The sequence below is a fragment of the Triplophysa rosa genome, linkage group LG2 (genome assembly GCF_024868665.1).
Source record: "Triplophysa rosa linkage group LG2, Trosa_1v2, whole genome shotgun sequence".
Classification (NCBI taxonomy): domain Eukaryota; kingdom Metazoa; phylum Chordata; class Actinopteri; order Cypriniformes; family Nemacheilidae; genus Triplophysa; species Triplophysa rosa.
The window spans coordinates 6,322,195-6,345,648 of record NC_079891.1 but is presented as its reverse complement, the minus strand read 5'-3'; the positions used below and the strand labels follow the sequence as shown (position 1 = coordinate 6,345,648).

At 41.0% G+C, this 23,454-nt stretch overlaps 1 protein-coding gene across 1 annotated transcript; it reads right to left on the bottom strand.

Moving 5' to 3' along the window:
• Nucleotides 1–22,021: 22,021 nt before the first annotated feature.
• On the bottom strand, nucleotides 22,022–23,454 carry btg4 (B-cell translocation gene 4). The gene is made up of 4 exons (XM_057324409.1): nucleotides 23,114–23,454; nucleotides 22,884–23,021; nucleotides 22,493–22,739; nucleotides 22,022–22,387 (listed from the first exon to the last, which is right to left on the bottom strand). Exons 1-4 carry the CDS (start codon nucleotides 23,284–23,286, stop codon nucleotides 22,184–22,186), a joined length of 762 nt encoding a protein of 253 aa, XP_057180392.1. The 5' UTR covers nucleotides 23,287–23,454; the 3' UTR covers nucleotides 22,022–22,183.

Here is a 23,454-nt window from a genome sequence, read left to right as displayed (position 1 = left end):
TAGCAAGTCTAGGCACTGCTCCTCGTGGATGCGGTGATGAAGATTAGGTGGTGAGGGGATGAATAGGCATTTTGTGGCGCGAGGGTCCACGCCCGCAGCACTTTGCCACCCCTTGTGGTGTCCGTACGATGCCTCTCCGGGAAAACGGCCCGTAAACTCCGATAAGGGAAAAAAGTCCCAATCATAATAAGGGTGATCGAGAATTTGGTGTCAAATTCAGGTATACGAGCCCTTCGTCTGCCTAGTCGACCGGGCAATCTATATGAATGGACAATTGTCCACGATTTACCTAGTGTAACAAAGTTCAAGGGAACAGGAAGGAAGGAGGCGGGAACCGGCAAACATTTAAACAATAAACTTTAATAAAAAATAAACAAACAATAACACGGAAGTAAAACGCCGGCAGCCACCTCACGGTCGACTGCCGACCACACAAACATAAAGAAAACTTAAAGAAAACTCAACTCATGTCCGGGCCCGGTCCTCTCTCGTCGGCAGTCCCGTCGCTCGTCCTCTTATGCTCCCTAGCTCCCCGTGAGGCATGCGGGACCGGTGCGTGTACAGCTGATACTCATTATCACTCACGCCACCGGCCCCGCCTTCCTGCCCCACAGCTCTCGTCCCGCCTTCCTCGCTACACCTAGCTTCCCTTGCCTTGTCACCTCGCACATACACGAAATGCATGGATGCAGCTCTGGCTCCTCTGCGACTCCAGGGCATCCGCATTTTGAATTACATAGACCACTGGCTGGTTTTAGCTCAGTCTCGAGAGCTAGCGCTTCGACATCGGGATGTCGTCCTAGCTCATCTCAAAGCTCTCGGGTTAAGACTCAACGCGACAAAGAGCGTTCTCTCCCCTATGCAAAATACAACGTATTTAGGGATAATATGGGACTCGACTGCGATGCAGGCACAACTGTTTCCAGCACGCGTCGAATCCATCCTGAGCACCCTGAGGAGCATCAGGCTAGGCCAGAAAGTCACTATTCATCACTTTCAAAGAATTCTAGGTCTCATGGCGGCGGCTTCCACAGTGATGCCTCTGGGCCTCCTGCATATGAGACTGTTTCAGTTGTGGCTCAGAGCCAGGGGGTTTCATCCAAGGGCCAACCCCCAGAGGCAGATAAGGGTGACGCGCCAGGGGCTTCGCACCCTTTCTATGTGGTTCAGACCTCGGTTTCTGACTTTAGGTCCCACTCTCGGTCCGTGTTGTCGTCGCAAGATGTTAACGACAGAAGCTTGCCTCACGGGCTGGGGCGCGGTCTTAGATGGCCGTCCAGCCCAGGGGGTCTGGAGAGGTCAACTTCTTGATTGGCACATCAATTGCCTCGAGATGATGGCTGTATTTCGGGCCCTGAAATACTTCCTCTAGTAAATCTTGTGTATTATTGACAGTCGCTTACAGATTGTAGCAATCATATTGTTTAAACTTTAAATGTACGTCCATTTCATGTTGAGCATTGTAGCGGGTCCGATGCTAACTCACTGTTGCATTTTCTGTAGTGACATTTAGATGTGCGAGTAATATTTATGTCCTTATATTGTAATGCTACTGTTTAAATACAAACCTGAGTGAGTTTATAATTTAGGCTGATGCTAGCTGTAGCATGCAGCAGTTAAATTGTTCAACATCTAGCAACCCGGTTTGTTGTTATTACTTATTGTAAACTGCATAATTTCCTTGTATCATTGTAATACTTTATATTGCTGGTTTATATCGTTTATAATATATAACTTAATGTTGTGTTCTGTTTTTTCTGTTTATTGTAGACCACACATATGCAAGCAAATACTTTACGCCTTCAGTAATAATCCCAATAAAGCCTTCGACTGGGAAATCTCTCGTTCTCGTTTCTCTAATCGGAAACCCCTCTCACCATTTCTACTAGTACACCACTGAAGCCCCCTGAGCATCACATACGCTCGTATATGGTCCTTCGAGCCGGATGTACTTCAGTAGAAATGTATCCTGATGAAGCAAACTCTGCAGATCCTACGGTCCGACCACGCACCAAAAGAGAGAGACATCTTCCAGCACACCTTGAGGATTATGATGTCCAGCTCCCACTTCATCTAAGTTACGCACAACCCCCGCCTGACGCCTCTTCCCAGAAACATTCTAAACGCTCCTCCAAAGCAAATTCGTCTGGCACAGCCTCTGAATCTACATTCAGATCTCGACATAGTACAGCCAGCAGATCTCTAAGGGATGCTCTTTCACACATTAAAGCAGCGATGTTGGAGGAGAAAGTGAAGGCTCTCGAGTTGGAGGAAATGCGACGCCAGTGTGAAGAAGACATTACAGCTGACAAAGAATGTCAGAGACTTGATGAGCAAACCAGAGATGCACTTAAAGCTAGAGAAGCATTAGCGAAACAGATTGAGACACGCCGTCGTCTCAAGAAGGCGCAAAATGCCCTGGAGGTTGCAAAGCTAGTCACCTCTCTCCTTACGCAGGATGCCCATGATGAGAGTAAATCTGGACTTCAGTCTAGTAACGACAGTAATTCACCTGAGTCACAACCTGACATAAGCCCACCTCAACAGAGAGTTGCAGTAGGTGATTTCCTTATATCATCTGCCCAGGAAATGCAGATTCATTCCATGCCGCATCCTGTTTTGTGCAGCTCTGAGGCATCAGTGTTACTGCTTTCAGCTCCACAAGTGCCATCTGCTGAATTGACAACTGTGAATTACTCCTGTGACTATAACTTCACTCCAGAGACATGTCAGCCCCAGCCCAATGTCGTGACATGGTCATCGCCTCCTCAGGCAGCAGCTCAGTCTACTTTAGAGCCTAGATCAGTTCCTACAGTACCTCTACCCATGTACCCATTAACAGTTTCCGTGCAACCAACCCCTCCTGTTACCACTGTAACATATTATCAGATGCCTACTGTCAATGTATCTCCCTCCATTGCAGCACCTCTTGCTCCTGGACAATTGGGGGCTGAAGGACATCCTCAGGCACCCCCAGTACGGCATCCAAACCCTCGAATGGCATTCCCTCAATCTATGCCATCTTATGCCCAGCCAGCTCAGGCCGCTATATATGTACCTCAAGCCCAGCCACCTGGCCTAGAGATGTTAGCAGCTTCTGCCTATGGTAAACCTGTCATCCCAACCTTTGAAACTGGACGTGAAAGCGACTTTGCCTTGCTCAAAATGGCACTGGATAATATCATGAACAACCAGCAGCACCCGAGTGAACAATACAAGTATCAAGTACTTCTAGGACACTTAAAGCTTCCCAGTGCTCTCAAGCTCGCAAAGGCATACATGCATGATCCCCTGCCCTACACTGCTGCACTACAATCACTACAGGATAAATATGGGCAACCGCGACAGTTAGTCCAGTGTGAGTTAGGTGCTATCCTAAATGCTCCAGCCATTAAGTTCAGAGACGCTGAAGCATTCGATGACTTTGCCATGTCCATTCACTCTTTGGTAGGAATGCTCAGGACTTTAGAAGGTCCAAATGGCTACGAGTTAAGGTGCGGATCTCATGTTGATCGCCTTCTAAGCAAAATGCAGCCATCATATCGTGACAGCTTTGTTAAGTACTGTTTTAGCCATGGCATTCTCCAGACGGGAACAGACCGTACATACACTCTTCTGGAATTCTCTGCATGGTTGCAACTGAAATCTCAGGCTAAGCGTATTTAAAACAGGGCAGCAGCACTTTATCACAGTGACGTATCCAGGACAACTAAGAAGGATCTACACATGCCTTCTCGTCCTAAAGACAGATCCACCTCAATCCTTTACTCAGCTAACAGTAGCTCGTCTGTTCAAGGGGAAGTGAGAGTTAAGTTACCAAAGTTTCAACCATACTGTCCTTATTGCAGCAGTAAGGACCATTTCCTGAATTCTTGTTCCACATTTAAGCTACTAAACATGGAGCAGATAATGAAGTGGATCACTGATGGAAAGCGTTGCTGGAAATGCGGAAGGACACATAGTTCAGACAACTGTACGCTGAAGCGCGGCTGTAAGTCGTGTAAGGAGCTGCATCTGACCATTCTCCATGAAGCAGCTCTACAGTCACAGAGGAGTGTTCTTCTTGATGCTGAAAGTAGTAAAGGTTCTACTTCATAACAGAGACAAAACTATGGAGGCATATGCAGTCTTGGACGATGGCTCTGAACGTAGCATTGTGCTACCACAGGCTGTGGAACAGCTAAACCTCACCACAGAGCCTGAAACCCTCACGTTAAGTCAAGATGTTATCCAGCTAAATGGCGCCTCTGTTTCCCTGGCTGTCTCTCCTTTGAACAGACCATCTAGAAAGTTCCAGATTAATCATGCCTTCACAGCAGAGAATCTAAGACTTTCCGAGCATACTTATCCAGTAGCTGCTCTCCAACACAAATATGCTCACATCCGATCCTTACCATTGCCACAGATCGAGCGAGCCCAACCCTTGCTATTAATTGGGTCTGACATGCCACACCTACTATTGCCAGTTAAGCCGGTACGTATGGGCCCTGTTAATGCACCCATAGCTGTGCACACCAGACTAGGTTGGACTCTCCAAGGCCCTGTGGGATACAGCCAAACAGCTACCTCCAATCAGCAATGTCTGCATATCTCTGTAGATTCTCAGAATGCTGAACTCATAAAGAATGTTGAGCGCCTTTGGCAGACCGACACCCTGCCCTACCTTAATGAAACTGTGGCTACACATTCGAAACAGGACCGACATGCGCTAACACTGCTTCAAACCCACACCGCTAGAGTAGAGGTGGATGGCCTCACACGATATGCTACGCCTCTGCTTAGACGTCCAAATTCTGTAACTCTTAAAGCCTCAACGGAAGCAGTGCTTGCCAGCCTTCGCAGAACCTAACGAAGGCTTGCCAAAGACCCGAAACTCTCTGAAGCATACTGCATGGAGATGAAAAAACTCCAGAAAGCTGGCTATTTAGCAGAAATCTCAAGTCAGGAAACAGAGAAATCTGCTGAATCCTGGTACATCCCACACCATATAGTGGAGCACAGCGACAAGAACAGGATTGTGTTTAATTGTTCCTTCCAGCATCAGAATTAGTCACTCAATGATCAGCTCCTTCCTGGTCCCATACTTGGCCCATCCTTACTTGGTTTTCTGCTTCGATTCAGACAACACACTGTGGCTGTAAGTGGAGATGTAAAAGGTATGTTTCGTCAGTTTCATCTACTGCCACAGGAAAAGACTATTTTGTGCTTCATTTGGAGAAACATGCAAAGAACAGAGGAACCAAAGATTTATGAGTGGCAAGTGCTGCCCTTTGGCACAACATGCAGTCCTTGTTGTGCTATATTTGCACTGCAACAAAAAGCCCATGACAGTAGCGATACCAATCCCATGCTAGAAGAATCTGTAACCCGGTCATTCTATGTAGACAATTGTCTTCAAAGTCTGGAAACAACGGAGAAGGCTAGAGCTCTTGTAAATGGACTACGACAGTTACTCCTTTCTGGAGGGTTTGACCTTCGGCAATGGGCCAGCAACAAACCAGAAGTGATTGAACACCCCCAACCTGAAGCAAGGTCACAAAGCAGTGAACTGTGGTTATCCCAAAAGAGTCAGGATCTCTTAGAGGGCACACTTGGATTACGATGGAATTGTCTAACTGACTCCTTGGGGTACAGATCCCACCGAGTGGAAAGCCTCCCACCAACCTTAAGAAATATCTATAAGGTATTGGCATCGCAGTACGACCCTCTCGGATACCTGATTCCATTCACCACCCAAGCTAAGGTACTCATCCAGGATCTGTGGAAGCATCACGTAGAATGGGATGAATTCATCGAATCTGACAGCCTACGGAACAGATGGCAAACCTGGCAACAAGAATTGTCTCACCTACAGCAGCTGGAGATTCCTAGATGCTACACTACATCTCAAGAGTATGATGAAACATGCACCAGAGACCTACACATCTTCTGCGATGCATCAGAGAGAGCATACGGAGCAGTATCATATATGCGCACAGAGGATAGAGATGGCAAGGTACACATTTCCTTTGTGTTGTCCCGTTCACGTGTAGCACCTAAAAAACAAATGTCAATACCACGACTAGAACTGAGTGCAGCACTCACTGGAGCACAGATAGCTAAACTCCTCCAAACAGAGCTCACAATTGCTATCAGGCAAGTCACACTCTGGTGAGATTCCACCACAGTCCTTCACTGGCTTCAGTCTGACTCTTGCAGGTATAAAGTCTTTGTAGGAACTAGAGTTGCTGAAATTCAGTCCCTCACAGATATTCATTCTTGGAGATATGTTGATTCTGGCAACAACCCAGCTGATGACATAACCCGAGGCAAATCCTTGAGGGAGTTAACGTCACCATGCCGTTGGATTCATGGACCAGATTTCCTGCATCAGTCCGAAGCATTCTGGCCAACCATGCCAGTTGCTAAACCTGACCCAGATACGGAATTAAAGAAATCAACACTCTGCTTACACCTGTGCACACGTTCTGATACAAACCTCCCGGACATTAATCAATTTTCTACCTGGAAAGACCTGGTTAAGGCCACAGTGGTGTACCTACACGGGGCGGCTCAGCCTTCTGCACCAGAATCAGACGAAGCTTCAATTCAATTCAATTCAATTTTATTTTATTTATATAGCGCTTTTCACAATGTGCATTGTTCCAAAGCAGCTTTACAGGAGCAAATAAGAAAAACACAGAAACGTAAAACACAGCACAGTGCATGGTGTTTATAGACCAAGCAAGATTATTATAATAAATAATATCTAATAAATAAATGAATAAATAAATAAATAAATGCAGTCTCCCGGTGAGCAAGCCAACACTGCACTGCTCTGCTGTGGCGAGGAACCCAAACTCCAATGATGAATAAATGGAGAAAAAAAAACCTCGGGAGAAACCAGGCTCAGCCGGGAGGGCCAGATCTCCTCTGACGTGTCATAGCTGCACTCAGTGACCCCGACCAAAGCCACCGAGCAACGTCCACGAAGAACAGGGAGACCCCACGAGCCGCGACCCAGGAAGCCCCACCCGCCGAAACCGTGCAGGTCCAACCCGGTCCCATTCCGCGATCAACAACAGACAACAGAGGAACAACCAGGGAACCAGCTGACTAAACTCCTCATTAAGGAATACGATGCCAATTTCCTTCATCCTGGGCCAGAAAGAGTTCTGGCAGAGTTCAGACGTCAGTATTGGATTTTGCGGGGCAGAGCAGCCATAAAAAAGCATCAAATAACCTGCATGGACTGTCAAAAGTGGCGTGCACAACCTACCATCCCGAAGATGGCAGATCTCCCACCAGCTCGTCTAAGGCTTTGTAAACCCCCCTTCTATTCTACAGGAATGGACTGCTTTGGCCCATTTACTGTAAAATTAGGACGACGAACCGAAAAGAGATGGGGTATACTCTTCAAATGTATGACCACCTGATGCCTCCATCTGGAGCTACTTGAGAGTCTTGACACTGATGCTTTCTTGATGTCTCTCCGGAGATTTATAGCCAGACGAGGCAAGCCTTTCGAGTTCTTCTCAAATAATGGCACAAACTTTGTTGGAGGAAGTAGAGAGTTGAAAGAGGCCTATGGAGCTATGGCACCCAAATTGAAGGAACATCTAGCTCAGTGGTCACCAACCTTTTTGAGCCTAAGATCTCCGACGTCAGAATTGTTGAAAGGCAAGAACTACCATTCAAAAAGTTGAAAATAAAAACAGCCCAGATTGAACCTCCTGCTTGAGGCCTTTTATTTAGTCTATAATTGTGGGTCTATTTGAATTACCTGAAATTCTTTGTTCCACTTTTCAGATGCAACTAAGCAAACTCTGTAACATGTAGAGTTGCCACTTTCAGTGTGCCATAATGAGGTGAAAAACACCAATTTAAACACCAGTTCAAGGACTTTAATTCATACATGACAGCTTGACATTAAAACAAGGTTTAGAATAAGTTTAACAAGACCCTAATTATTTAGGTATTTACTGTATAAAGATTTGTTCTTTATGATGCATTTATTTAGTTTACTTTTATTAAGTAAATACATCATATAGATGGAAATGTTATAAATAGGCCCTAATAATAACAACAACATTAATTATTTATTTTAAATCATTTATCTATTTACTTTTACCCGTCTAATAATGTCTTGGTAATAAGTATCTGTTTCATAAAATAGCTAAAGGTAGTAGTATGGAATGGGCTATCATATTAGGCTAATTGAAAACATAAATAGGATATCAGCAGATACGCGGACAGTATGAAACCGCGGCGCTTGCTTGCTCATCCAGTGTAAAAGCACAAAAACGCCAACAAACAGACATTTTTATGTCATATGAATAAACTGTTTTTAAGCGTAATGCACCGCAACAGTATAGTGACCTCCAAATGACAGTTACGCCAGTGCATGCGCGAGTCTCATTTTGCGTTTGATCACTGACCACCGACATTAGAAACACTGAAGAGCGATCACGCGCAGTCGCGCATCACAATGAAATGTGATTAATGATAACAGTCGCATTAAAAACTCACGCAGGCCAGGGAATCATTATTTATACAGCCATGAAAAGATTAATGCAGAACTTAAAAACATACAACCACTGAATGAAGAGAAAGAGAGATGCGCTTGCAAAACTGGACATTGATCAGGCACAATATATTTGTCTCTCCATTTTCGTATTAGCCTACTTTTGGGGGATCGACAAGTAGGCCTAACGTCTCAAAGATCGACCAGTCGATCGCGATCGACGGGTTGGCGACCACTGATCTAGCTGAACAGAAAATATCTTTCAGATTTAACCCTCGTAGTGCTCCGCACTTTGGCGGTATTTGGGAAAGGGAAGTGAAATCGGTGAAACAAGCCCTGAAAGTCATTCTAAAGGAACGCACAGTCCCTGAAACTGTCCTCCGCACGGTCCTCATTGAGGTAGAGGGCATTATGAATGCTAAACCTTTGGGATATGTGTCATCCGATATTGCCGATCCTGACCCAATCACACCCAGCATCTTGTTACTGGGTCGCCATGACTCATCTCTACCACAAGTCATATATGACTCCAGCAATCTCTTAGGAACTAGGAGGTGGAGATATAGCCAAATACTTGCAGATCAATTTTGGACTAGGTTTATCCATTACTATCTTCCAAATCTTCAGGAAAGACAAAAATGGCAAAAGGACAGCAACAACCTAAGTATCGAACAGGCCGTGCTCATCGTGGACCCCCAACTTCCAAGAGCACTTTGGCCAGTTGGCAAGGTGACACGCATATTTCCTGGACCCGACGGACTTATAAGGACAGTTGAAGTTCAGGTCCAGAATCAGACATATAGAAGACCTGTGGCTCGACTAATCCCACTTCCCAAACTCATTGATGAAAGCAGCACAAGTTCAGCCGTTTAGTACGAGCTTTCTTCCAGGATCAAATGTCTGTCGACATTTGGGGCGGCTATGTACGAAAGCCCAATAATGCCCCCTACTGGCACATGTATTTATGTTGCCTTTACGAGGTGAGGAGTCCAGACATGCCCGGGCAGGTAGGCGGGGCTAACTTATTCCAACTGGAACCCACAGAATTCGCTGTGGTAAAACAAGCTGGACCGCTGCGTGTGAGTGATTGATTAAAAAGTAAGTTCTATGTTTACATTTCAACTACCTTTAGTAAATCTTGTGTATTATTGACAGTCGCTTACAGATTGTAGCAATCATATTGTTTAAACTTTAGCATTGTAGCGGGTCCGATGCTAACTCACTGTTGCATTTTCTGTAGTGACATTTAGATGTGCAAGTAATATTTATGTCCTTATATTGTAATGCTACTGTTTAAATACAAACCTGAGTGAGTTTATAATTTAGGCTGATGCTAGCTGTAGCATGCAGCAGTTAAATTGTTCAACATCTAGCAACCCGGTTTGTTGTTATTACTTATTGTAAACGGCATAATTTCCTTGTATCATTGTAATACTTTATAAAGCTGGTTTATATCGTTTATAATAGATAACTTAATGTTGTGTTCTGTTTTTTCTGTTTATTGTAGACCACACATATGCAAGCAAATACTTTACGCCTTCAGTAATAATCCCAATAAAGCCTTCGACTGGGAAATCTCTCGTTCTCGTTTCTCTAATCGGAAACCCCTCTCACCATTTCTACTAGTACACCACTGAACCCCCCTGAGCATCACATACGCTCGTATAATGAACAACAGACCGCTGATACCTGTATCAACCGACCCAGCAAACCCTTTCATTTTAACACCTGCCACGCTACTAACCCAAAAGACTGGAGCTAGCTCCATTCCACCCGGGGACTTTGGGAAGCCTGACCTGTACAAGCAGCAATGGCGTATGGTGCAAAGCCTTGCAAATACTTTCTGGTACATATGTTAACATATGCGCACTGTTGCTAGTACTTTCAGATGTCAATGAGTGAAGAGAGCCGCGACAGACTCGCTGCACAGCGCGCAGACAGATGTAACTCTCCGTGACTGAAAAACAATGTCCTTTTCAAAAGTTAGAAAAGTTGATGCTGAAAACCATGTTTTCCGAGATGAATTTATTCTTCCTGCATCGACATGCACGAGGCCGGTTTGTCTCATTTGCTCGGAGTCTGTTGCGGTTATCAAAAGTGGAAACCTTAAACGGCATTATAAAACTAGACGTAGACACTTTGAAGAAACTTGCCCGCAGCAGTCCGAGGTAAGGACACAGAAAATAGATTAGCTCAAAGCCCAGTAGGAGCGATCTACACGGGTCCTCCCTCACTCACTTACCGCCCAACAACGAGCATATGAATGTTCCCTAAGAATACAGTGGATCTTAGGAAAACATAACAAGCCCTTTACTGATGGGAAAATAGTAAAAGATTGCATGGAGGCTGCGTGTGAAACACTTGTAGAAGGAAAATAAAGACATGAAGTAAAAGAAAATATTAAACAAACCCCCCAGCTGCAACAGCCACAAGAAGAGCTGAAATGTTATCAGAGGATGTTCAGTCACAACTTGATGCTGCTATTTTTTAATCTCAGTTCAGCAGAAAACAACACTTTAGTTTTCTTTTAAAGTTGTTAATGTTGAAATGAATGTATGTTCAGTGCAGGTTTAGAGATTAGGGCATTTTGCATATTTTCCTTCATTATATTGTTGTCAGACATTGTTATGCCGTCGTATAGTATAGATATGAAAAGACGTTTATTTCTTTAGTCTGCCAAAAAACATCAATTCATGTTTTAGGTATTTAATTGTCCGGGCCTCGGCTGGTAAGGAGGGTTCGTTTACTGGACCTCAAGCAATTTTAGTTGAAGACTCCTGATCTAGAACATCTGCAGTGCTCTCTTAAATGAAATACACATTTTTGAACAAAGCTCATGTTTTCTCTTTTTGTGTCACGTGTGTGTTGTGAAATGCTCTTACTTGTAAACAAACAGTAAACAGTGAAACACACGCCCATCAACAAGTTTTCTTCCTTCTGTTCTTCAAATGTACATTTCTGCAAGCCCACGTCTCTGTGTCTGACAGGTAACGCGCATGTTGCTGTGTCTGACTAATAGGTCGCGCGCGTGCGCGCATATGGCGGGCATTTATCATTGCTAGCAAACAATATGACACATTTGCAGTTTTGATTGTATAGATATAGATTAATATCCACTTCATCCAACGCTCTTTGTGTTCTGCGTTTCGCGCTACGAGTGAGTAATCCGCCGCTTCAGATGATTCAGATCGTGCTGCGAACTGAACAAATCATTTGAACTGATTCATTAGCCTATTCAAATGGTTTTGCCCATTGTTCAATTAATGCTTTCAAAAGAATCGACTCAAAAGAATCGATCACTCGGGAATGCCCGTAAAAAGAGACGACAACCTTGAAATAAACAACGCGTTTTAAGAACGTCACGTAATGTAACGAAGTAAAAGTACAGATTTTCTATTAGAAATTTACTCAAGTAAGAGTAAAAGTACACACTTTTAATTTTACTTAAAAAGTACATATTTTACAAAATGTTACTCAAGTAAATGTAAGGACGTAAATGTAGCTCGTTACTACCCACCTCTGCCTAGACAACATTGTGGCCATTAACTGTCACACACATCAAAATACAGCTCTTCTGTCCATTTACGTATTTATTCATTCATTGTTGCATATGTAATATTAACTCTGTGCTTATATTTATTAATTTAGTGACGCATCAATTATTTAATTTTATTAATGCAGTGGAGCATCACTTAACTCCGCCTACTCGCGGTGAGTTGTGGGTAATATTAGCCGTTAGAGTGTGCATCATTCTGCACTTCGAATTTCTACCGGAAGTAGTAGATCATCCGGGAATCTTTGGAATAGTCGTTTCAACATACTACGATTTGGGACATACTAATTCTATTTTCGAATACTATTTAGGACGGATAGTATGCAAATTGGGACACAGTAAGTGTTCCTGTAGCTCAATTGGCGGGACATTAGCCGCACTAAGATTGTGGGAAACACAGATAAAATGTGTGCTTTGAAGACATTGGGAGTCGCTGCAGATTTAAGCATCTGTGAAGTGGATAAAAGGAAATGATCAAAATGAGGGGTATAAGATTTGAAAAAACAAGCCAGGCTGAATAAAGCTATAGCAATTTTAGACATTTGACCTTTTTGTCAGTTGTGTTCTTTGTAGATAAAACATGCTGGGGCCTGTTATCAGTTACTACCGCACACTACAAAAATCTGTAAAAAAATAGGGCACAGCTATACTGTATTAATATGAAGGAATTTTCCGTATTGATTTTTACAGTTGTTTTACCTGTATTTTACATTTTCCACTGCATTAAATTGCATTTTAAGCATTAACGGAAATGTCCGTAAAATAAGGGTAATACTGGTAATTTTTTGCCAGTAATTTATCCGTTTTTTTACGGTGTGTGCTTTCTGAGGAAGAACATAAATATGCAGATTATAGCACTTCAGAAGTACTTGATTGCATGGGGAAAATCTCGGCCCATTAAGCATTACCATTAAAAACACCTGCTGGTTATCTTTGGCACAATTTAAGTGGATTCCTTTCCCCCTAAAAGCAGGAGGCGAACAACTCGTATAGAAGACCATGTCTTTCTGACATCAGACCATGCCTAGGCCCATCTGTTTGATGGTCATGATTATTTATCTCACTCTTTCCTACTTATGATATGACTTGCTACCATCATAAAGGGCATTTACTCTATCATTTGAGCAGATTTCCCTCCGTTGCTGTACATCTTTACAGCTGACATCACTACACAATATTGCATTCTTACAGTAGGTGGATTACTCAAAAGCGTATCTTTATCATCATAATATGTTAACAGACTAAGAAAATAATTCTCCCAGCAACAGGTACAGTATTAGACCCGATAACTCCACCTTGCATGACTCATAGCGTCTAATAAAGCTCATTTTCACTGATTGGTTCTGTAGTGTTTTTTGCTGAAAAGCTTATTACCACAACATGTCTGGCTATGTTTGAGTGCATGATATGTAATTAATAACAGAGTAAAATTAAAATATTATAAAAATAACTGGATATTCTACTAGAATAAAGAAACACTGACAAAATATAATAAAAAGGAATTTGTGGGAAAAAAAAGAAGTGTCCAAGACTGATATTCTCATCCTCCGTGATAATTTAAAAGACTGTTTACATTAAGGTTGATTTTGTTAAAAGTAACACATCTGCCAGTACCTTCCATATGGCAACCTGCTTCTCTAATGTTGCCTAATGTCTAGACTGACATTTTCAAAAGCTACTGGTCAAGTTTTTGGTCAAGTGGAATACATTCTTATCAAAAAGGTGTAGTAAGCATACATGCCATTAAGGACTTTGCAACATGGTTACTATCAAAAAAGGGGACATTTACACTGGTAAAACATCACACAAGAATAATCGTCTGTCAACAAAAGTTTAGAATTGTGTAAAACCAATCATTTTCTGTTGAAGTTTGAAAAATAGCTGTTAGAGACAAAGTAATTACTATTAAAAACAGAAGCAGTTAATCAGTCAAGAGTTTTGAGACAGTGATGACCAAATAAAATTCAAGGGATCTCTAAAGAAAAGGTGGCCTGAACACTTCCTGATGGGCAATGAGAATTCATTAAGCCCCATCATTACGCAACTGTAAATCTCCAAAATCTGTTTAGCCATTCCTTATATGAAACTCTTTGTCTTTCTCAACAATGATACATTTTTTGAGTTCTGTTTAATACATTTCATACATCTGGAACTGAACAGCATTAAACATCTTTGTAAACACAGTTTACACAACAGTTCTGCTATATTATGTGGAGTGAAATGTAAATGTGTGGCATGTTACCATATTACTCTACAACAGCTGATTCACAAGACTGCAAAAAGCAAACAAAAGCTGGGTTTAGGCCCTCAAGTACCTCTGGAGCTGTAGGAGTCCAGTTTGTCGGTGCCTTTTAACCAAGTGTAGCAGGTGGAGAGACGACACATACACAAAGAGTAGGTTTTTTTAGCCCCGGAGGGGTGTTTTTATTCAAACAGTGAGTGCCGGGTGTCTCGTGTAAAGTTCGGAGGTATTGGTGGCTGCCCGGCGGGGGAGTGTCTCTGAACTATTTCCTTCAGTTCACCGTGATCTCNGGCCGCGATCGCCTCTCTCATCTGATCCATAGCTGCATCCGCACGGTTTTGCCTCTGGGTCAGTTGCTCGGTAAGCTGTTGCTGGCGGACTGTAATCTCAGCGAGCCGGCGGACGATCTCCTCCATCTTGCTATGCCGCTGGCAGGGAGAGAGGGAGAGAGAGGATCTGAAAGGGTAGAGAAAAAAAAACTCGTTGGAAAGGCCCTGTGTATGTGCCAAATCTCTCTAGGCTGCCCGCATTCTCCACCAAATGTAGCAGGTGGAGAGACGACACATACACAAAGAGTAGGTTTTTTTAGCCCCGGAGGGGTGTTTTTATTCAAACAGTGAGTGCCGGGTGTCTCGTGTAAAGTTCGGAGGTATTGGTGGCTGCCCGGCGGGGGAGTGTCTCTGAACTATTTCCTTCAGTTCACCGTGATCTCTGTGCCCAAGTGCGTGTCCATCCACCGTGTAAGTATCCCTTCCGTGCGTGCTCCTGAGTGCGCTGTCGATCATCAATCGTCCGAGCCTGCGAGACAGAAGATATAAGAGTTAACCCTGACTTGTATGGGAGTCCTAGCTCCCCGTGTCCTCTGCTCCGCTGGCTTTTATGCCCAGTTGATTGGTGAGTTGACAATCGGCAGCTGTGTCTCATCCGTTTCCCTGGCGATGCTGATTGCACAAGGGGTGACTCGTCACACAAGCTTTCAACTATTGATAAATATTCCAAATCTTACATTCTTATAAAATTTAAGGTGCTTTAGGAACTATTGTAACTGTCAGAACATGGCTTTTTTTGACAAATACAGCCATTAAACCGGTTGAATAGTTCTGTTGTGGAACAAAGTTTAAATGTTGTTCCCCTCCCCTTTCCTGGGTGTTTTTTCTCTCTAACTGACAGCAGTACACCACTCTATTTAAGGCCGTGCCACTGTAAAAAGCCCACATTATAAACTGAATCTACAGTTTAGAAACTTGGAAGACATTTATTGAGCTTGAAAAGATGGCTGGACTCTCAGATCAACGAACTTATCTTGCTTGGTCCATCTTCAACACTTTATTTTGCTGTTTTCCACTTGGACTTGCAGCTATTATATACTCATGCAGAGTAAGTCACCTTCTGTTCCATTTCTTTACAATGTAAATGAACGTCTAAAAGAAAGAGAAGCAATCTGAAATAATAAGGCAAAGTTTTACGTTTTTTAATTCATATTATTGCAATTGTATAGGCAGACAAGGCTAATATATCTGGAGATGCCGCAAAAGCTCATGATTCCTCCAGGACAGCCAGGAACCTGAATATTGCTGGAGTGGTGATCGGGATTATTTGCATCATTATTATTATTGTGGCCTGTGTGCTACAAAAGTGAATATGATCAGAGCAACATTATCGTGTGACTTGAGATTTTGTTTTTTATATATCAAACAAACTTTTTTGTCGAACTCCAAGGATGATGAAGCCCGGTTGTTCTCCGACATCAGGCTGGAAATCATAGCCACATGTTGCTTAGATTTAGGAAGAAACTGTTTAAAATGTGTTCAGCAAATGTGATGAAAATCTAAAAAGTTGCCATCATATTCAAGACTGTAATTTGAAATATATAAACTTCATTCATTAAACTGAATCTATTAAAACGTCACAATTAATTAATTAAACTGAATCTATTAAAAGGTCACTTTGTCTAAAGTGTTTCATCTCTTGCTGTAAAAGCATCATGGGTATTTCGCTAATTTAACATAGGTCATTATTTGATAGAAATGGGGAAGTGTCTCTATGTCACAAATGTCAGCTGGAATGCCAATGATAGCCTCTAGAGGGCACTCCACCTGGCTCCTTGATCGTATCAACAATTCCAACAGCTTTATGTCATTTGTGTTTGCCTATATTTAAGACTGTATATTTTGTTGGCTTTTATGATGACTTAGTGAATGTTAGGATTATTCTGCAGTTATGGGAGTTAATAGTGATTTGTGGCATCTTGAGTATGCTTGTCTCCTTAAAGCCACAATATGGAATAAATTTTATGAAATATCCAAAAATCACTTGCACAGTGTGATATATTTCATGCAGTTGTGTACTTACATTATCCCAAATGTTCCCAAGAATGTGCAAATCCAGAGAAATTCCTATTTAAAATAATGGCCCGTCCCTTGTCTCCCTTGTATTTGTCGCATATCAGTGACTTAATATCCGGTGATCCGCACTACCCTCAGTTTCCGGTTGTAGAAACTATGGCAACACGCAAATGCGGAAGTGGTTATACATCTGTTGTTCTGTTATTATGGATCACGATTATTCATGATTATTCTTTGGCGAGGAAACCCAAAAAAGCGTAAACGTAGGCCAAATGAGGCAAGCAGTCTTATGGACAAACGAAGAAATAAAACAAGGATTAATATCGGCGTGGCATTTTCTAAATGGAGAGAGCTTCGCGACCAACTTGGACTCGACAGAGACTCCGCTCTCGCATGTGTTTTAATAGACAGGTAAGCAATTTTTTTTATTGTACACGAAATACTCATACACAGATTATTTGAATAGTTATGAATGCAGTTACCCTATGTATACCCAATACAGTATACGTCGCACAAAAATATGTAGCCAGTAACGTTACTTGTAAATACTGTGGGTTCGTTCAAATTTACTTTTTAAACGACGACTGTATGACTGTTCAAACACATAAAACTGTGTAGCATTACGCTACCAAATCAATTGACAAAGTACAATATCAGTCGCGGGCTAACGTAGCATTACATTCCACGTTTCTTGCAAGCTAATTCATTACGATGACATAAAATTCATTCATTACCTCGTCCGTGAACATGATGGGCGACCTCCATACGCCTCTGGATGGTGAAAACGATATGTCCCATAATTCCACTCTCCTACACAACGTCATTTAGCTTCGCCTTTTGTTGTTGTTTCGAAAGTGCACCATCTAGTGGTCCAAATATTCCATATTGTGGCTTTAATTGGATTTACCTGCAAAATGTCATTAAGTAGACAGGACTTGGGTGCAGTTGCATAAACTTAGCCACTAAATTAAGACTGTGTCTTAACCGCTATTCTCGCAGACTAGGAATTAGTTAGGATTAGTTAGCCCAATCTACCTTTTTATGTAACTGATTTAAAGTTATGACCAGTTTTGAAGGAAAAAATTAGATGATGACCTAGTCTTAGATCTAAAACTAGCCTAAGCAGTTTATGCAACCAGTTCTTGGTCTTGTAACACTAAATATAGCTGCAAGAAGGCATTTTGTGTCTGGCCATCAAGAGCAAGGATTTGGTAATGCACACAGAATATTTCACGTTGTCTGCACATGTGTTTCTTATAAAACTGTTTGTCAAAGTAGCATTTTTATTTAAGCAGTTTTTTAAGCTTTTTTTAACAGATTAAAAACATAAACCAACCAAAAGTACAGCAGACTAGAGCATGCTTGTTTTAATTACAGCTTTTTGAAGTCAACTTTGGCCATGTCTGAACCTGAGAAAGTTGGAGGAACGTTTTAGTATTATCTCCAGTAATATGGATTTGATAAAAAATACTTTGTACTCTGCAGTGTCATGTAAGAAATGAAAAAACTGATAACTCTGTTTTTTGGGTTTTTTTTTTTAAGTAATATCAATCAAACTACACTTGGGTTGTTTTAAGTAATACTAATCATTAAAATAATACTAAATGTAATAAAATAATAAATATAATAAAACATAACACAATATAAAACATTGAGGCAGGGTTAGGGGTGGTACTTTATTTTCTTTTATAATCATATAATTTTTACAATTCACTCCACACAAATGTATGAAATAGCCACCTCATAAAAATAGTTATGAATTCCTTTTTTAAGAGCAAAAAGAAGTTGACTGCACAGATAGCAAAAAAAGAAATAACCATTTATGTAGCACATTCCAGCACAGATTCTTATATGCACTAAAGAGGCAGTATTTTTACTCTATTGTCTAGACTTGTGTGTTAATTAAAATAAAATATAATTATAAATATAATTATAATGAAATGTACAAGTGGAGCATGAAAAAGGTGTGATAAGCATACAGTGAAATGCCATTAAGAACTTTGCAACATGGTAACTATCAAAAAAGGGGACATTTACATTTACGTCTTAAAGGGCTAGTGGTCCAAAAATAGAGGCATAGGAAGAACCAACCTGATCTCATGGGAATTCGTAACTATTTAACGTGGCATATTTTATGTTGATTAGTTGTTCTTCAGCTGATAACTTTTGGGTCTCAGTCATGGTTATCAATTTACAATCATCTAAAGAATATGACATTTTTATTGATTTTGTTCATTGGTTCTTCTGTGGAAAATGTAAACATTATGTCTATTTGTTATTGTCTAAAAGGTCATTAATGAGATTGGTTGGAAAGAACATTCGGACATCTTTTAAACCAAACAGCATATATCACTTGTCTTTACAATTGTGTGAAAAAGATATTCTACATTTGTGTAAGATGCCAGAGACTATATTTATTATATTGTGATAATCTTTAAAATCCAGTGTTACACTGAGTGGTACAATCTGTGAGAAAGAATTGTTATTTCTAAACATTCATGACCTAGTTGAGTTGAGATCTGCCAGCTTGCACACCAGCATGACTCTATCTCTACATTGAAATAGGTTGTGTCCCAAAGGACATTATATGCACTATTACACACTGCACTAGTACACAATGCACTGTGAATTCTACCATCCAGTGTATGAATTTTAGAAGGGTACTGGATCTGTCTATATTCTATAAATCGGTATATAGATCCTAACACAGCTGGCATGCTGCAACATATGTGTACTATTTAGTTCTGCAAAACCCACTGACAAAAATTCGGCCACAGCATGAATCATCTGACAGCAGTATACTGTGCAGTACATACATGTTATTTTTTGTTAGAAACAAAGTAGTATATATATATATACACATATTATAGTATACATAGTATATGTATTATTATTATTAATTATTATTATTATTTTCTGTGACAATCCTATTCTAAATTAATCTTAAAATTAATATTTTAATCACCTACATTTTTTAATTAAATTGTATTCACCTCAACATTCCAATCCCTTTTGTGAAATGTGTAGTGTACTTTTCTTTTTTAGTGTGCATTTTAATTAAGGTCTTCTTACTGTATGCTAGTAAAGATGTTTTGTGACATTAGGTTTGGTCTTGACAATTTTCCACATTTTCTCTGACCCTTAGAATTAAAAAAGCCATTTAAACTTGTCTAAAATAGTTAGCAAAATAATTTTGACAGACTCGTTAAACAGTCCAACAAACTGTGCTGCACAAACCATCGTCAGACCAAATGGTTCCGATTACGAACATAGACATGTGACCCCGAATGTCTCAAACTCAAAATGAAGCGGCCCTTTTATTTATATTCCACTTTATTTTCTGAGTTGTGTCGGTGATAAATGATTTAATAGGATGTGGGCCCCTGATTAGTTCCAAAAAGTTACTATAAAAACAAGCAACTAATACTGTAAAATATTTGTATTTTATTTTTACATGAAACATTTCAGAATTATGACTGCTACAATATGTTTTTCTGTGCTTTGAATCACTGTGCACTGTAAAAAGTGCTACAGTACGACCTGACCACATTTATGCATTTGGTTCTGTATGCACTTTAATTGAAAGCATCTTAATGCATTCACCATGTAGACTTTCTATCAGCATAAGTGTTTCTTTAAAATCAAAGTGTTTACAGGAAACGTCAAATGAACATTCCATCCTTCCTGTAACTTAATCCTTTCCCAGTCATAAGCTGTCCATCCCAGTCAGAGCTGTTTATGTCTGAAAGGGGTAATTCACTTTCTTTGTGGATATGTTAACACTAATACCCTGATTCAGGCACTGCGAGCAAGAAAGGCAAACCTCCCCCTTTTCATCAATACCACAATATACAGACGAACGACTAAGACCATTCTTATAATTTTCACAATCTTGATGGGAAATTGCAACGCTTCATACCTCAAGGCCCTGCAATGTGGAAAAAAAAGCCAAAAATGTGTGGACTTCGACTCCCTCCCATCACAGACTGGTGATAAACATAGATTGGCGGTAAACTCCTCCCACGCTTCCCACAAACACTTTGTCCATACTCGGAAGGAGGGAGGCGTTTCAAATTCAAAGCTGCATTACGTCATCAAGTTAACTTACGTTTCATGGTAAGAATGACACTACAATGACTACAACTTTCGAGAAATAAATGTTAATTTTATAATGTTTTTAACTTAAATGAGACGACATCGATGAGATATACCGCCAACAAATGCGCTATATCTTCGAATAGATTCAGACGCAGTCACAATCCGCAACATTACGAACACAGTTCTGGAGAGGGGCGGGGCTAGGTTGAGGGCGGTTGGCTTTTGGGGAATGGGAAGTTATTTGGGGAGTTTTTGGTGGGGATCGATGTATGGACAGAACAGTGACCCTGGTTTAATTGTTTAAGTGCTAATAAAAACGCTGAACGGAGGACCGCCTGGTCGTTTTCTACGGATAAGGCTACAGTACAGTTGTCACCAGACTTTGTTGCGCAAAGAATTTCCATCATAGTTTATGCGCATCTTTTCGGACAAAATAAACGCAAGTTTTAGGATTCATGCTTATTTAAAGGAGGGATGAATAAGTTGAACAATAACGAAAATTCCAATGTGCACTTGAAGTTAACAAACAGGCCTAAACTTTAGTTTCAAGTTAAAGAATGTTTCATATTTATTGTTAGCCGTAAACAATGTACTGTATCAGCAACATGCTTGTAGTCGAAAATCTTCGCACACTCTGAATTCAAGGGATAGTTCAACCAAAAAAGAAAATTCGGTCATGATTTTCTCACTCTAGTTGTTCCAAACCAAATTTGGACAGCTTGTAACCAAACAGTTCTTGGACCCTATGGACTACCATATAGGAAAAATAACAATGGTACTCAAGTGCCCCATGACTGTTTGCTGTCAGACATTATTCAAAATTTGCGTTCAACAGAACAAAATTATATTTAAAAATGTATATATAAACTGCTATGGTAGTCAATGGGGTCCAAGAACGGGGTCCAATTTAGGTTAAAATCATTTTCAAATATCTGTGTAGACAAAAGTATACAGATTTGGAACAACTCGAAGGCGAGTAAATGACAGAATTCTTATTTTTGGGTGAACTATTCCTTTAAGATTATGTAAAATTAGAAGTGAAATATGCATGACAAAAAAAAGCCCAACACACAATTGAAGAAACCGCTCACAGACTTCAACATTTAAAGTAATCCTCTAAAATAATTCATTAGAAATAAGCAACTATCCGTGCAAAGAGAATATCCTTGCGAGTACAGTCAAAATCGTGTATTCTGCTGCCATCTAGCGGATAACAAAATGAATGTCCCAACTAGCGGTTTCTATAAAAAAAAACACTTTTATTTAGAATGTTTCTCCCACTCCACAAATAAAGCATTAAAACAAGACGTTAAAATTGCCTTCACGGCATCTCAAATAATTTATTAAAGCATTACTTTTTAAATTAACCTGTATTAAAATGACACCAACATATGCCTGCATAGCTGAACAGCAAAAAGATGACACATTCTAGTTTTAAAAGTCTAAGAGCGGTTCTTGCTGACCCAGTGATATCGGTCCACCCTTGGCCCAGAGAAGGCATAGGAAAGCCGGTAACCCTTGAAGCTCTTATGGGGTGGGTATGGCCCACCTGAAGAATGCTGCTGGTAGCCCTCATTCGGATACGGCTTTCTTTTGGGGTACGGACCCCAATTCTGTGGGGGTTGGGGTGGTCCAAACTCACTGAGCTGAAAACAGAATGACAACAGGTAAGTGAAAGGAAGAGATGCGGTACCTTGAAGACATTAAAGCCAAATAATTCTGCACAATGAAAAGTTAATTTTGGGCCGTACCTGGTAGACACTGTTGGGGTTTGAGACCGTGGGAATGCACTTGGGTTCTGGAACTGAAAGATTGCTGCTGGTAGTGCTGATGCTGCTGCTCATGCTGGTGTTGCTGCTTTCCTCATCAGAGGATGTTCCAGAGTGATAGTCAGATGATGCCCTTTCCACTGCGTTATTGATCCTACGAGAGAACTCTACATCTCTTTTCTGACCCTCCAGCTGGGTCACACAAAACGGGGTTGACTTCTCACCATACCTTTAAGAAACAAAGCACCACATCTAAATTCTTTTTGCAGGGATCATGAAGTGAGCATTAGTAGTGGTGATTATCAACTAGAAGGCATACGGTATATTCGGTGCATGACAAAAGTACATATGCAAGGTCCAGCAACATTTTTACCGGCATGACACCTCTCCAGGATCCACCCAAATGGTAATTTCCTTTGGTAGGCAAAGATCTTCATAAATAATACCACTTCGACAACATGCACGCGCAATAACTGGGTCCTTCAGTTGAGCCTTGTTCATCCTTAGACACCTAATGGGGGAAAAAACAGCCCACACACATGCACTTGAGTTTCTTTGGTAAGACTATTGAAATTTTCTGCATCCAAACCCAAGGCTACTCACCGAAAACCTTGGCCTTTGGGTGGGTTCTCTGGGTACCAATGGCTTTTGTAATTTTCAAAGAGTACTGAAGTTAGTTCCACAGCAAACATCTCTCTGCGAACACGATCCAGTTTGCCATGCTTCTTTGCCAACCTCGCAATGAAAAACACAGTGGCTGCAATCTCTTCTTTCATTTCAAACGCTGAAAAGACTTAAGAGACAAGCTGTACAATTGCTTCTTTTAAAAAAAAAGACTTTAAAAGTATAATAAAACTACAATAACTGCACTAAAGAAGCAAATAAACATGCTCCAGCATCACCTCTCCTTGATCATGAAATATTTTTGTGCTGTTTTTTTTCAA